General features: G+C 40.0%; 1 protein-coding gene across 7 annotated transcripts in view; it reads right to left on the bottom strand.

Moving 5' to 3' along the window:
- Positions 1-16,443, bottom strand: part of MRTFB (myocardin related transcription factor B) — a 94,418-nt gene that overhangs the window by 31,618 nt on the left and 46,357 nt on the right. Inside the window, exon 1 of one of the 7 annotated variants that reach the window (XM_035132291.3) lies at positions 12,652-13,064. The exons of 5 other annotated variants lie outside the window; for them this stretch is intronic. In XM_035132291.3, coding sequence (XP_034988182.3) covers positions 12,652-12,805 — 154 coding nt within the window. In that variant the 5' untranslated portion in view covers positions 12,806-13,064. Of the gene's footprint in view, positions 1-12,651; positions 13,065-16,443 lie in introns of those variants that run through there. One more of the 7 variants, XM_035132293.3, reaches the window with a different exon arrangement.

Here is a 16,443-nt window from a genome sequence, read left to right as displayed (position 1 = left end):
TACCCCGACCTAGACAAATGTCCACACTGCCTGTGGCTAATGGGAGCTGTAATCCAAAACACCTGCCAGATACCACATTGTGGGAGGCAGTTACAAACTTTTAGACTGCAAGGATATCAATAGGACTTAGTTCCTAGTCAAAGAATTGCAGGTCAAAAATAAATTGGTTCCGTAGATCTTGGTGTGTGTTTTTTAAAGTTAATTGCCAAAACAAAATGATTACATCTTAATACTTCTCCTTGAGACTTGATATGAGATAACAAAAGGGAATCTAAGCAAACAATTAATCTAAGCATGTATACATTCTCTCTTCAAATAAAGTTTTTTTGAAAAGAGATTTAAGATAGGAAATATATATACTGTAATAAACTACATTGCATTCTCCTGTTTCTTCTTGATAGCTTAAGAATACCGGTATATGTTTAGGATGTGAAGTTTCCATTCTACTTTTTTTTAATGGAAACAAAACAAAAGTAGTTGCCAGATGGTCAAAAGAAACTCAACACTATAATTTTAGGACATTGTTTGTTTTCGAATGACAAACACTTTCAATGTCCAAAAAACTTGATTTTCAGTATCATATTGCCATATAAAAAAGTTATTAGTCTAAAATATGAGTTCTGTTAGTTCTATATTTATTTCATAAAATTTATACATTGCTTTATTTTTTAAAAAAAAATCCTTAAAGAGGTTTACAAATAGAATAAAACAATAAAATTATTGTTTAAAAATAATTAAAACAACTATTTAAAACATTCAAAAAACAGGCAATAAACTAAACAATATATCACCATTCTAGATATCTGTGCAGGCTTGCAGGCACCAAAAATTAGTGTGTGCGTAACAAACTTAGAAAACAATACCATTCTATTATTCTAGAAAGCCCCCCCCCCCAAAAAATTGCCACATTCGCACGCAATGCTGAGTCCCCCGGCCAACAGCATACAAATCAATATGGCTAACCTGACCCAACAACTTACCCCCACCCCCCACACAAACAAGCCATGCTGCAATCAACTGAACTTGTGGTTTACACACCATTTGTTCAATAACCTGTGGTTCAATTTTGGCTTAGAGTGGTGTGCAACTAGGCCATACCCTGCAATGCAATGTTCCAGGTAATGCACTGCACATTGCCTCACACTGTCTCTATTAACCAAAAAAAGGAACTTGTTCTCATGCCCCTATTTGTAGTTCTGATCCTAATAAATCTAGAGCACTAGGGTTATAAATTGCGCAGCACACTCAGAATAGAGAACTTAGTATAAAGCAACTCTAATTCTCCATGACTGGAAAGAGCACATAGGGAGTTATTCTTTCTAGTTCATGACTTTTGCCTTGTGTAATCACACATCTACACCAAGAAAATATGGGTCACTGTCTATTCTCTCCATCTTTTCAGTATCTATAGCAGGGGTCAGCAAACTTTTTCAGCAGGGGGCCGGTCCACTGTCCCTCAGACCTTGTGGGGGGCCGGACAATATTTTGAAAAAAAATATGAACGAATTCCAATGCCCCACAAATAACCCAGAGATGCATTTTAAATAAAAGGACACATTCGACTTGTGTGAAAACATGCTGATTCCCGGACCATCCGTGGGCCGGATTTAGAAGGTGATTGGGCCTCATCCGGCCCCCGGGCCTTAGTTTGGGGACCCCTGATCTATAGCAAGGCTAATAGATGAGATCATCAGTATATGAGGGTGAAGGTTTGCCGCCACATTCAATTACAGTATACACAAATGTGGCCAAATTTGTTGGTATTTATTTATTTATTTATTTATTTATTTATTTATTTATTTATTTGCTGACTTAAGTCATGGGTATAATCCAGGCATCCCCAAACTGCGGCCCTCCAGATGTTTTGGCCTACAACTCCCATGATGCCTAGCTAAGAGAACCAGTGGTCAGGAATTATGGGAATTGTAGTCCAAAACATCTGGAGGGCTGAAGTTTGGGGGTGGCAGGTATAATATTTTCTTATCTGCAGCAACCACTGGCCTAATAAGATGCAGGTTGACCACTTGTTACTCCATGCAGCTGTAACACTACAGTGTAAATGTGCAGCCTTTCTTTTCAGTCATAACTGCAGGGAATCTGTGAGGTCTGGACAGAAGAGTAAAATTAGCCTTTGATCAGTTTGTGAAGAATACTTCAGATACCATCTCAGAACATTCTAAATTAGAGTGTTCAGTTCTTTCACTGGTATGAACTTTAAGTCACTGTGAGAAAAAAGAGAGAGAGAGGAGAGAGAAATGGATTACACAGGAAAGTCATTTTGGTTATCTCTACACTTACAGGCTAAAATCTCTAAGTAGGGTCAAGTACTTACTGGACATGAAGAGCAAGGAATCCCCATATCACTTAAAAAACCTTTTATATACACCTTTAGTAACATTTGCTTTTATAACTTATTTGAAACAACAGACACTTGAGCTAAGCCTGTGCCTTAACTTTTGAAGACTTGTTCCTCCATGTGGAGAGCAACAAATGAAACTTACCAATGAAAACAAATTAATACTAAACTGTGGCTCATCTTTTAGAATAACAACCTTTCAAAAATACATTCGTTCAGTTAAGAGCACATCAAGCAATTAAATTGTGTTGCAGTGCCAAACATTTTTATCTAGTGTCCTGTTGTGAAATATACCTGTTTACTGCAATGGACATGCCAGAAGATGCTGGTGCTCATTTTATAATGCAGCATGGGCTCAGGATAGTATAAACACATCTGATGCCTTGAGTCTATCAGAAAGACTAGCACTTTAAAAAGCCTACTGCTAAAAGCAACATGAGACAAGCAGAAATGCTATTAGTTATGGGGATTAACAATGCATTTGCCATTGCCAGAAATGCAGTGCAAGCCAAGGTTCCAATGTGAAGGCTCCGGAGTGGGAACTATACCCCAAACAATATAATAAGAGCCATTCCCCAAATAAAGTGAGTTAAACTGAAATGTTGCCAAGTATATTTTGTGTGTGTGTGTGTGTGTACGTACACACACACAGTCAAGCAACCTTTTTCATAATAAATTAGAGAGCAAAATGTTTGCCCTTTTAATTACCGGTATTTCAAATTGTTCAAAGAGCTCTGATGTTGTTATAATCTCAGACTTTTAAAATACAAGCACTGTCATTATTCCAGAAGGTTTGTCACAAGGTTCTATTAAAATCTAATAAAATGTCCACCAGGATTATGGGATGTGTGCTTGTGTGCTGCTCATCAGTTAGCTTTTTAATCACTCTCTTTTGTGTGGTATTAAACGTCTGCTATGGTTTTCCCAGTAGTGATGTATGGAAAAGCTATGGTTTTCCCAGTAGTGATGTATGGAAGTGAGAGCTGGACCATAAAGAAGGCTGATCGCCGAAGAATTGATGCTTTTGAATTATGGTGCTGGAGGAGACTCTTGAGAGTCCCATGGACTGCAAGAAGATCAAACCTATCCATTCTTAAGGAAATCAGCCCTGAGTGCTCCCTGGAAGGACAGATCGTGAAGCTGAGGCTCCAATACTTTGGCCACCTCATGAGAAGAGAAGACTCCCTGGAAAAGACCCTGATGTTGGGAAAGACTGAGGGCACTAGGAGAAGGGGACGACAGAGGACGAGATGGTTGGACAGTGTTCTCGAAGCTACGAACATGAGTTTGACCAAACTGCGGGAGGCAGTGCAAGACAGGAGTGCCTGGCGTGCTATGGTCCATGGGGTCACGAAGAGTCGGACACGACTAAACGACTAAACAACAACAACAACAAAACGTCTGCTTGTGTTAGCCACCTCAGTGGTTCACTTTTGAATCAGAAAACTGGGACATGAATATTTGTAATAAATTAATCAAGAATACAAGGTGAATACAAGGTTTAGGCCTATAGTTGGCGCTTTTACAGTTGCATGGATATCTGCCATATTTTGTTTGTTTCTTATCTGAGTTTTACCTATGCTACAATGTGAATTATACCATGATCCCACAATTCCAATTTCTCAACTTGTTCTTCTCAAACAGTACCCCCAGCCAACCCCATGGCACTCTGCTTTTAAATAGTTGAGCACTCTGGGAAACAGTATGTGGTATGTCATGGATATCAGCTGTTCAAAACCAAACAAAAATAAATTATATAGAGCTAGTGCAAATCCCTTTTTTAATTTGCTGCAGTTCCACACTTACCTGGGAGTAAGTCCCATGAAAATAAGACTTACTTCTGAGTAGACATCTACAGCACTACACAGTAGTAGCTCTTTGTGCTCCAGTCTTATGTTTTTATTCCACAAGACTGCCACAACTCAAATACACAGAAAACTCAGTGTGTTTATGTATTGATTACTTATTTAAGACATTTTTAGTCTGCCTTTTGCCTTCATAAGTCTTCAAGGAATTCGGCAGGACCCCTTGTGAAATCTACACAAAGTTGTATTTAAATACACGTGATACTGAGGAAAATCACTTGCTCATCTTTAAATGGTGTAATGCAGTTCTGAGAAGCAACACATTTAATTCATAGTTTAGCACCTGAAAAGTATTACAGATGGAAATAAAAAGGTATTAAAAGCATATTAAATCAATCCATAATTATTCAAGTAGAAATTGCTTATTTCCTGAGCACTAAAGCTGCTTCACATACATTAGTAATCCACAAAGCAAACTTATAAAATGGGCAATATTGCTATTTCCCTCTATTATCAATAGAGTGCTGTGGGAGAAAAATGGCAGCTTGCCCAAGACCAAGCTACCATTCCGTTCATGTTGCAACTGGGATTTCACAAATGGCAACCCTAGCATATAGCACAGTGCATTATAATAGCTACAACAGGCAGAAAAGAATAACTAAATAGTCCACCAAGATCCTCAGCAATTTTAAGGTGATAGAACTATTTAATTCCAGCTCCAATGAGTTTTGTAGCATGTTCTGTTCAACTTCTGTCTGTGTTTTTAAATGTGTCATCTAAAATGTCCAGCTGCATTTTGAATGTACAAGTATTATAAACACTGTGATTTATAATGTGGGATTCACTGGCATATATAAACATATCAAACGAAGTACCGGTATGAACAGTGGGGGGAAGCAGGACACAAAGTGTAAAGCATGTATTCTCTTTACTTTTAAAACAAGATGGGCTGTTGTTGTTTAAAAAAATAGATAGGCTTTCCCCTGCAGGCATCTTAATTATAATTTAATGTGACTTTATTGTCCATCTGCACAAACCATAGCTAGGAATCAATTTAGCCTTGAGCTGTTGCCACCACACCAAAAGAAGAGGTGCTAAGAGAACTTAAAATACTGTCATGCCATACCCTCCAACATTTCTCCAATGAAAATAGGGACGTCCCATTCCATAATGATAATTTTGCCATTTACACCCCACACATCTTACTGGGTTGCCCAAGCCAATCTGGGCAGCTTCCTACATATATAAAATCATAATAAAACATTAAACATTGAAAAGAATTCTATACAGCATTCCCTTCAGATGGCTCGGGGGTCGGATAACTCCATACCCTTGAGCATTTCTCCAATGAAAATAGGGACATCCTTAGGAAAAGCGGGATATTCCAGGATCAAATCAGAAACCAGGACATCTTCTCTAAATCTGGAAAGTCCCTGGAAAATAGGGACACTTGGAGGGTCTGCAATGTACTCTATGTATTGCAGGCCCAGAAGCTGCAGCAAGTGCAAAATGCATTACAGAAAGAATTGTACTGGTTGCCAATTAGCTATGGGGTTCAAGCTGCTGGTTCTGGTGTATAAAGTTCTATAAAGCATGGGACCAGAATACTTGAAAGATTATCTCACCCCTTATAAACCCAATTGAGAGGTCCAGAGGGTGACAACACAAAACTGGGCCTTTTTTGTGGCAGCTCCCCACTTGTGGAATGTTCTTCCCAGGGCGGCTGGCCTAGAGCATTTGTTACATATCTTCAGGGCCGTCTTAAACCTATCCAGCGCCGTGGTTCAAGGATCCCTCCGGCGCCCCCCTCCTGTTCCTCTACCCTCCACCTGCGTCGCCTGCAGTCCCTCACAGCAGCCCGGGGAGACTTCGGAGGCAGCGGTGGGAGCTGCCCCTTTGCGCCCGTGAGCTCGGTGCTTTTGCCCAGTGAGGGCTGCCATGGGGTAGCCGCCGGTCTCGCTGTTGCTGCTGGGCTGCAGTGTGGTGCTTGTGTGATCCCTGCTCTGCCTTCCCTCGTCGGGAAATGCTTGGTGGCGACGGCAGGGCTCTCTCCCGCCAGAGGGGAGTCAAGTTTTGGGAGCCAGGTTTGGAGGAGGCGGGCAGCGGCTGGAGGGCAGACCTAGGAGTCCCGGCTCGGCTCCCCGCACCCTCCGCCTCCTCTTTGCTCTGCTCTCTGCTCTGGCCCCTCCCCTCCAGCTTGGCTTCACTCCCGCACTGCACTGCGTGGTGCAGGAGCCGCCGGGGGTGTTCGCAACGAAAGGGGAGGAGGGGGGCAGGGAGGGACGGAGGGAGTACGGGGCCTGCCTCTCCTTCCTCTTCCTCTGCGCGGCACCAGGGCCGCCGGCCGGGACCAGCGCTCGCCTCTCCATCCTCCACCTCTTCCCTGGCGCCCATGCCTCGGTGGCCACGTTGGATGATGCGGCGGCGGCAGGAGGGGCTCGGAAAGGGAGTCTGGTGGTGGGCGCAGCGCGGCTGTCTGGCGGCCCGGTGCTCTGGCGCATTGCGCCACCCAGCGTTGCCTTTGGGCCAGCCCTACATATCTTTAGGTGCCAGGCAAAAATAATCTGTGCCCTTTTGAATTGTGAGAATATTGTTTTCGTTTGTTACTATGGTGTACATTTTTGTGTTTTGTATTGTAAACTGCCCTGGGATGCGTTGATGAAGGGGAGTATAGAAATTTAATAACTGAATGAATAATTTGCACTCTGTGAGCAAAGGCCTCCTGCAGATACCATCTTATCAGGAGGTTTGTTCCCCACAATATAGGAACTGGGCACCTATCCTTCGCAATTCCCTCCCATCAAATATTATACAGGCACCATCTTCATCAGGCATAGTCAAACTCGGCCCTCCAGATGTTTTGGCACTACAATTCCCATCATCCCTGACCACTGGTCCTGCTAGCTAGAGATCATGGGAGTTGTAGTCTGAAAACATCTGGAGGGCCAAGTTTGCCTATGCCTGATCTTTATTGGTTTTTTTGGCAGCTAGTGAAGCCATTCCTCTTTCAACAAGCCTTTCAGGTAAAGATCTTTCCCAACCCACCATTGAAATATATATTTAATAATAAACCAATTAATAAATAAAATATGCAGCATGGATTTACAAACAACAAAATGAACAAACACACAATTCTCACATAAACCCCCAGGAGATAGTGTTGTCATCACTGCTACATTATGTCCCTGGTACCATCCCTCACAGATGTACCGAGCACCCATTTTATTTATTTATTTATTTATTTATTTAGGCACTGCCTGTCAGCCTTCAAGGATTCCCAGGGAGGCACACAATAAAATCAAGTCAATAAGAAGAATACAAGCCAATTAAATCAATTTCTAGCAAAACAACAACACAGTCATTAATTAGACCAGGATGCATGTTCCAGCAGACAGGTGGGAGGCTTTCTTGAGAGGAACCCCATAAATGTCATAAATAGATAAATAGATTTATTCTTGGATCCATCCACAAACAGCTGTGCTTTGAACAGTTAAAACACCGCTCTTGGTAAAACTAATTGTGCTGTAGTTTGGGAAGTCACACTCTTTGCCAACAATAGAAAACTGTGTTGAAGACCTATTCGATTCATCCACTAAATAACCAGCTGCAAACTACAGCAGGGCTAATTGCAAGAAATGAAACTCAATTTGGCAACCATTTCTAGATATGTTCTCTGAGGAGTGATAAATATTGGCTTCTTTTTTCCACTTGTGTGCAGTGCAAGAGTTTCTTTTTCTCTCCCCCCCCTAAACTGGTCATATTCAGCAGATAGTGTGTCTGGAAAGGGTTGCTGATCCTAGCAGTTGTTATTAATTATACTGTTATTTCAGGCAATCCCAGATCTTGTCATTTGATCATTATCTTTTTATTCTGCTACTTTGGATATCATTTTTATAGTAGGGATGGGGGTACATCTGCTTAAACTTGAGTAAAATAAAGAGATATGAATTGCAATGTTGGTCAAAATTTAATCTTCCATCTCGCACTGTATTCCATTCTTCAACAGAAGGTAACCAGCTGCAATGAAGTAAAGTAGTAAGAGCTTAAAAAACAGGTTTTCCAGTATTTGACTTTGGACATTTACAGAAGGCACTACAGCTGTTCTTCTTGCTGCCATGGAAACAGTGCAGAAGTCTGGTGAGTTCCTTTGAATTTATCACAGTTGTTACAAAACTGATTTCCCCTCCTTTAAAAAACAATAAATGGAGCAATTTTTCCACTTTGGCAATTGCTCACAATGCAATATATGATGCTGTCCTAATGTTGGACTAAAATAATTTATTGTGTGGCTGCATCAATTAGAATTACTCTAAAAGTGCAGAAAGAGAGATGAAGTATTTGAATATTGAAGATCATGCCTATTTTATACAGACAGCTAAAAATTCAGTTGAAAATGGAAACATTTCTAAAAACTCACTGGGTCTTGGAAATTTGGTTGCTAAGTATTTCAAGAGTACTGAAATCCACATTTTGCCCTGTATATACAGATTGTAATGTTTTATTTATTTTTTGTAAACTGATTCCAGAAATAATTTGATTTTGTTGAAAGATGATAGACTTGCCATCATTTAATTAAATTCAACATCTCAAAAATTAGAATGCACATTATATTATAATCTTTTTATTGTGGCTTTCAGGGCAAATGTTGTATTTTTCAACAACAAATCACACAGAACTACTGTAAACATATTAAGATTAACATGAAATAGCAAAGAGCCAATCGATTTTTTAAAAGTTGTTGTTAATTTCCAGAGAAAGACTGAAATTCATGAAAACAATGGATAGATAGATAAAATAAATCAAAATGATCGTGCTTGGACCAATATAGGATTCATCTCTGTAAGTCACTCCAAAGGGTTAACATCTTTATGGATTAACCTAAGACATCTGATACTAAGAGGATTCTACTTTCTGCATTTTTGTCAAAATCTTCACGGTTTTGTGCATTAATGAATGCTCTTTGTAAAATCCTTTTCTGCCCCATCAAAAAAGATTTCAAGATGAAGGGTGATAGAAGATGCCAGCTCACCATTTTAATGAGTTATCATTCTACTCCAGTTTTGAAAGAGGGAGGGGGGAGAAGCCCAGTAATTTAGAATTTCTGTATGGTAACTCACTAAAAATGAGTAACAGAACCATGACTGGTATAAAGCAGATTTTTTAATACCATGATTTTTAAAAATGCAACCGAACCCCTTTACTGGAAACAATTTTAAATGGTTTGTTAAAGATCCTGGCAGCAGAGTTTGAAGGGTAAATTAATATTTATAGTTATTATCTGTATGTTTATTAAATGCCACTAATTACAGTTTGTAAGATAAAAGCAGGAGGAGAGAAGATAAAAGGATGGAAGGGGTGTCCAGAGCACTGCCTAGTCCTTTTGTGTTGGATGAGTTTCAGATAGTAAGGCTAATTTACTAACTGTGTAGACAAGGTGCTCGGATTGGTCAGGGTGATGCCTTGCGCTCTGGAACCTTGTCCCTTTGGTTGATAAAAAAGCTGCCAGGGAAGAGACAGCTACCGGTAGCTGGGCCAGGGAGGTGTTTAATGCCTCTCTGTGAGAAAGGGTGGTCTCTGCCTGCTTGAAGGAGGCAGCGGGTAAAACCACTCCTCAAGAACAACAGGCAACCTGGGGCCTCTCAGAGACTAGTCCTCAGAGGTATCATCAGAGATGGTTGGAGAACTCATCCTATCCACCCCCTCTGCTATCTGACCCCAAATTTCCTGTTCTCCCTTTTTGCTGTTGATGATGATTAAAATAACTGCGGTCCTAAGGCTGGAAGGTGATGAGCTGCAGCCAAGGGGAAAGATCCCATGGTCCAAGATAGACTTGGAGCCATCCCAAAAGCAGCCTGGTGTGGAGCTGGGCAGGATGTGAACTGGGGGAAAGTTGCTCTGCCAGCTTAGGTGACCTCTTTTCATTTACTTTTTCCTGCCCAGTGGAGCAAGTGGGAGGGGACAACTCATGCATGGATATCCACCTTCCTCTGTGGGAACAGTTAGTTTAGAAAACACACATTAGGGATATACTGTATAAGAACATGCTAACTGCTATGTACATGCTAGCAGCTACGTTCTGTTTCCTCCAGTATGGTGCTGTTGTTTTCATCCTGTCATACCATTCTCAATAACCCCATACTAGCCCTCAGGATCTTTTGGGATGCACTGATACTAAAAGCTGCATTACACTGTAAATAATCAACTCTGTGAGGAGACTCTAACACGATTAATTTAGATTTCTAACCAACCTGATTTTTAAGGCTAAGATTAACTACAATGCAAAAGTTGAAAAACATCTTTCTGTAATAGTTAGATGATTATCCTTGGTTTTTAAAGCATAGATATTGTCATTGTAAACCGTTTTGATATGTTTTTTGATATAGTGGTATATAAGCATTTTTAAAATAAACAAACAAATATATATAAGATATCCAAGTATATCAGAATAAACCCACATGCTAAAAGTTGTGTCTAACAGAAAGGTCTTCTGAATGGTGTTGAAGTTCAGGGTACATTTTTAAGGGATGGAAGCTCCATAGGTAGAAAGGGATTGGATAGAGTATGAGAATGGTGGTAGTATGAGATTGGTGTGGCTTAAGTATATGGAGCCCAACCCCTATACGTATATTTTTGGGCTCTACACACACAGACAAAAACCAACACTTTGGATTTGTTCCCTGAAGACAGAATGCCACTGCAGATGCTAAAGCACTAATCAAATGAAGATACTCTTGCTTGACCTGACTGTCAAAGATTGGTCCACCATGTTCTTTACAACAGATGGTTCTAAGCTGAGTTTGCTCCATCATGAAGCTCACTGGGTGACTTTGCATCAATCACTATCTCTCAGTTTAACCTACCATGCAGGATTGCTGTGAGGACAAAATATACATACACACCACCTGAGCTCCTTGGAGGAAAAGTGGGATACAAATGTGAATAATGTTCAAGGGCATGCCTTAAACAATATAGACATTTGAAAGATGAAAACATATGCTGACCTCTACACCCTGACATCTGGTTTATACAAAGCTCCCTGCATGTGAGCAAACATGGCATTACACCAGCATGGGGAAGGATGACCAAGCTGCACGTAAAGACCACAGGCAGCTGTTTTACCATTGTTGCATTTATCCCAGCAGTCACAGTTGCAGGAAGAGCTGTGGTTTTACCTGTGTAGAAGCAGTTCACACAAAACACTTTAACTCTGGGCATTAGGAGGAGGTATAACTTCTCATGTGTGGTGGTAGGGGGAGAATTTACAGTAGAGTAAAATTCTACTTACAGTCAAAAATTGCAGGGCGTGTCTTTTTTTTCCCTTTTCTTTTTTTTTGTTCACTATTTTTATTAGTGGTTTTGTTTTGTGGTAAGACACAGAACTATCATTTTGCTCTTAGCTACAGTTATTTATATTCCTGACATCCTGCTTTCCATTTATTCAAGAAAAGTGGTCACTCTTTCAAGAAGGTGACAATTAAAAGCATAAACTGACATTAAATGTTAGAAGGGATGGAAATATAACATTTTCCTCTTTAAAAAAAACTGGTCTCTAACATGAACTGCAATGAAATGGTCTTTTCCTCAATTTCCCAATGTACTTTTATATATTTATACACTTTCTGTCAAGAAGGAAAAGCAGTCTCTGGTTTGAAGGAAGTGCCAGTTCTGTATCAAAGGAAACAAACAGTGTTCTCTGGCTCACTACCAGATACTCCAAAGCAATTAGGTATAAGAATCCAGAAAGGAAAACTGATAGAGATCCATCAGGGAAGCAGGATATTGCTTGGGGGGGAGGGGCATAATGTCTTAAAAAATCTCATTTTGAGGAATAAAAGTCATGCTTGAGGAATGAAATAAAACTACAACTTCCTATACTGTACTGCTGTTTGCCTCACAATACTGTATAAAAATGCCACAATTGTTGATTCAGAGAATAGATACATTTCTGCTACAACTAGAACAATACATTGGATACATCCTGCTGTGTCTTTTTAAAATTTGCTAGTACAGATGCCATCATGGAGTGTTTATAACTCTCCCAACTTTCCTAGACTTTGGGGGGGATAAGGGGCTTTCCTTTATTTTATTGCACTGTTGGCCATTTAACAAGAGACACAATATGAAGCTGCTAAATATAAAAACATGGCAAAGCAGAATTGTACTTAGCAGCAGGAGGAAGTCAGAAATGACTGTGAATAAGATTCCTAAGCAGATATTTCTGATTCTGTTGTCTCTATTTGACTTCAAATTGTGAAACAGCAGATTTTGTGAACCAAAGTGATTGTGAAAAGAGCATTTACCTCCAAGATATCATTGGAAGATTACTTTCTCTTCAAGAACCAGCACTAGTAAACAGCTAGGAACCAAACTAAAGATTTCAGAGCATTGCTTTGCAATCTTTACACACACACACACACACACACACACACACACACACTCACTTATAATTCTAACCCATCAAAATTAAGCCAGACCCAATTACATATTTACCTTCCCATTTATCTCCCAAGCCTTGAAACTGACCTTCCTTAAGACTTTTCTGGTTGTTCGTGTCAAGACATTCCTTTTCTTTCAATGATTCAATATCCCCAACAGGCAAAATCTCTGGGAAACCCTGTTGCTGCTTCTTAGAGCTATCGATCATGATGGGACTCCTTTAGAAAGGCAACATCCAGCACAGGAAAGAGACCAATTTACAAACCAGCAGTATGCTGCTCCTTTTGCTCAATGTAGCAATAATTGAGCAATTATGTCTTTAAAGCATTTGAAAGCAGCCATTACCCTTTACTTCTCAGCTTGACCTGAAAGTACACTCAAACTGCTAGAAGCACATAACTCTCTCTGAGATAAGAAGCCTGTGAGCCTATGTGGAGAGCTTCCAAGTCCCACCTCCTTCCCCAGACAACCACCCCTCACCCCTCCCCTTTTTCAGCCACCCTCGCTTTCTCTGTACTTTGCATTCAATATGCAGTTTGATGGCCAGAATCATCTGACAAACACTGAGTCAAGCAGTTAAAAATAAATCTCAGCAGTTGGAAGGAGCAGCATTTGGCGATACCTAAGATGACATATTGATGTTGTGGTCTCTCTCTCTCTCTCTCTCTCTCTTTCTCCTGCTACAGCCACAGGCTGTAGAAGCATAATGCAAAACAATCATCAAGGAGTTATCTGTAGCATCACAAGTAAAAGGTGGTGGTGGTGAAGCAACTAGAATTGTGTACATGTGTTCATTTCAAGAAACTGAATTTAACAGCATTCTGCATGTCCATAAGCAGGCTAACCTTTCTGTCTGCCTTTCCCCCACCAAATCGCTTTGGAAACCTGGGCTAAAGAGGTACTACAGTATTGTAAAAGAGAGAAAGATGTTTGGGAAGTATGTGACATTAATGTCTGGAAGTGAATCCAAGATGCAAGAAACACACTTCAAAGCAACCTGAGAAGGAAACCTTCAGTGCTTCTGTGACATCACCAGCCAATGCCCCAATCCAATCCCTTTTCTCACAGACATCCAATAATAACATCTGATAAGCTTCCCCACTAACAGCATCTACACATGTATTTCTAGTGTGCAAAGAAAGAAGGCATCTGTAAAGAGCTCAATAAGGCACTAGGTCATAAAGCAGGGGCCTTGTTTAGGCTCTAATGGATTGCAGTCATACAAAGTTGAACAAAAGATAGAACTGCTACAGAATTGGACACACAAATGAGTGACGGTGCCAGACTTAGGGTAGGAAGGACACATCCAATAAGAAGAAAATGAGCAAATCTGCTCATTGTGACAGGACTCACCTACGTCTACAGTGTTTCTCCGAAAATAAGACACCGTCTTATATTTATTTTTCCTTTAAAAACAACACTATGGGTTATTTTCAGGGGATGTCTTATTTTTTTATTAAGTATGGTACAGTTTAACCTACAAGGTTAAGGTGCCTATCACTATGGCTTATTTTCATGGTATGGCTTATATTCCTTGAATGCTTAAAAATCCTGCTATGGCTTATTTTATGGCTACGTCTTATTTTCGGAGAAACAGGGGTATGCAACAGTTCCATATACTGTATCTATAAAGACTGGCTACAGCTGAGCAAAACTGAAGTGGAGAAAAGCAGATAACTTAGGTATGGAAGAAGTGTTAGAATTGGGGTGGGGTGGGGTAAAAGGACAACTGCAGGAAAACTGCCAGGAACCAGAAATAAAGGATGGTAAGAAAAGGCAAAACCAGCTGAAATCAGAGAAGGAAAGTTGGGGTTGGCACTCACCTGCCCACTCTCCTATATCAAATCTTTATGGCTATGTTTCAACACTTGAGGGCCATCTCACTAGCATAAAGTGAAACATGAAAGCAATACAAATGTTGCTATTCTTGCTCTACAAGAGCATACAGTCATACCTCAGTTTAAGTACGCCTCGGTTTGAGTATTTTCAGTTTAAATACTCCGCGGACCTGTCTGGAACAGATTAATCCACTTTCCATTACTTTCAATGGGAAAGTTCGCTTCAGGTTAAGTATGCTTCAGGTTAAATACGGACTTCCAGAACCAATTACACTCATACCTCGGGTTAAGTACGCTTCAGGTTGAGTACTCCACGGACCGTCTGGAATGGATTAATCCACTTTCCATTGCTTTCAATGGGAAAGTTCGCTTCAGGTTAAGTACGCTTTAGGTTAAGTACAGACTTCCGGAACCAATTGTGTTTGTAAACCGAGGTACTACTGTACAGTGTCATGGCTCTCTTCTCATTTTATTCCATGTAGCATTTCTAATGTAGCAAACTTCAATTGCTTTCTTTTGTGCAGCAGCACTTTACCCTCATTACATCACTCCAGAACACCTCCTCTTCCCCCACAAGCTTTTTGATCTGCAAGCAGTCTTTTTTATCTTTTCAATTAGTAACTGAAAGCAGCTCTTCAATGTCAACCACCCAACAGGAGAAAACAGATTTCCTTAATGGCCCCCTGGAATCCTTTGGAGCAACCAGAGCAAAATTTTGTGGCAAAGGGAAATTACTTCTACTCAAATGTCAGCTAATTTTGTTGCCCTTATGCTGCTCTGGTTACCAAATTCACCTTACAGGCTTCAACAAAACCCTGCAAGTTATTCAACTAATGCAATTTGTTTAACTACATTGAACAATACTTTCAACCTACCAAATCCTCCTAATGCTGCACTGTCTACAATACTTCTCACTCAACTAGACTAGACTATCAGGTTAACCCCCAAACATTGTCACAAAAACACTAAGATAAAGGTCTTAATCTCTTTTTAGTCTATTGTCATTTTAACTTTTCAAACGTCTCAAGTTAAAGTTGTACATTTTTCTTAGTGATTAGTTTTATTGTTTTTAACTTCTGAGGGTATTTTTTATTAAAAAAACAATCAATCAATCAGTAAATATTTTTATGAAATGAATAAATAAAATAAAATAATGAGTCCTGTCAGCAGATGCCCACAAAATGACATCTGGTTGCTCAATAAAGTCCCACCCTCTTTCCCGTTTCCCCAAAACTGACTGGGGGGGGTGTCTAGAGAACCCTCAAATCAGTGCGTGGGAAGAAAGGGGGGACTGTTCCATCTGGCAAGTTGAAATGCTTCCCCTGAAATAATGATTGGCATAGCACAACATTGAATCCCTCTATATAATCAATCTGAAAGTAGCATTTAAAAAAACAAAAAACAGCAGCACTATGGAAGCAGAATCTCATTAAAAAGCAAAACAGCAGGTTCCTCACTTAGCTTACCACTGTTGCTATGGTCCACACTTATTGGCAGCAATAATCTGTTGTAAAGGCAAACTGAAGATTATATTTTAATAATATAATGCACCAAGTAAACCTCCAAAATGGTGGGCTAGAATGCTTTGAAATGAAGGCATTCAGCAGAAACCAAAGGAACTAGCATTTATGGCAGGGAATAAAAAAAATAGCAGAAAACACATTTTGGGTGGTTAAATACGTAAAGCCTCTACTTTGGGGGGGGGCTGCATTGAAGTAAAATAATATAATGGATTTTTTTCCTGCACTAGTTTCTCATAATACTCAACAAAATAATTTCTATACAAGGTTGTAGTCCATCAACTGAAGTCAATTAAGAAAGATTTAAAATTGAATAAAATACCCATTGGGCATATTGCAAAAAATGATGAAATTGTTGAATTTTATACAAGTACATCCATTGCTATGCTTGTTGCTACCAGATGTCCAAGGTGCAACCTGATACCTACATAGCACCTCAACAGCCTCATTTGAATGTCTGCTATGTCCTCCCCATCCAATCTAAAGAC

The sequence above is a fragment of the Zootoca vivipara genome, chromosome 13 (genome assembly GCF_965207765.1).
Source record: "Zootoca vivipara chromosome 13, rZooViv2.hap1.1, whole genome shotgun sequence".
NCBI classification, from domain to species: Eukaryota; Metazoa; Chordata; class Lepidosauria; order Squamata; family Lacertidae; genus Zootoca; species Zootoca vivipara.
The sequence above is the reverse complement of the archived record's forward strand: the minus strand, read 5'-3'. Positions and strand labels throughout refer to the sequence as shown.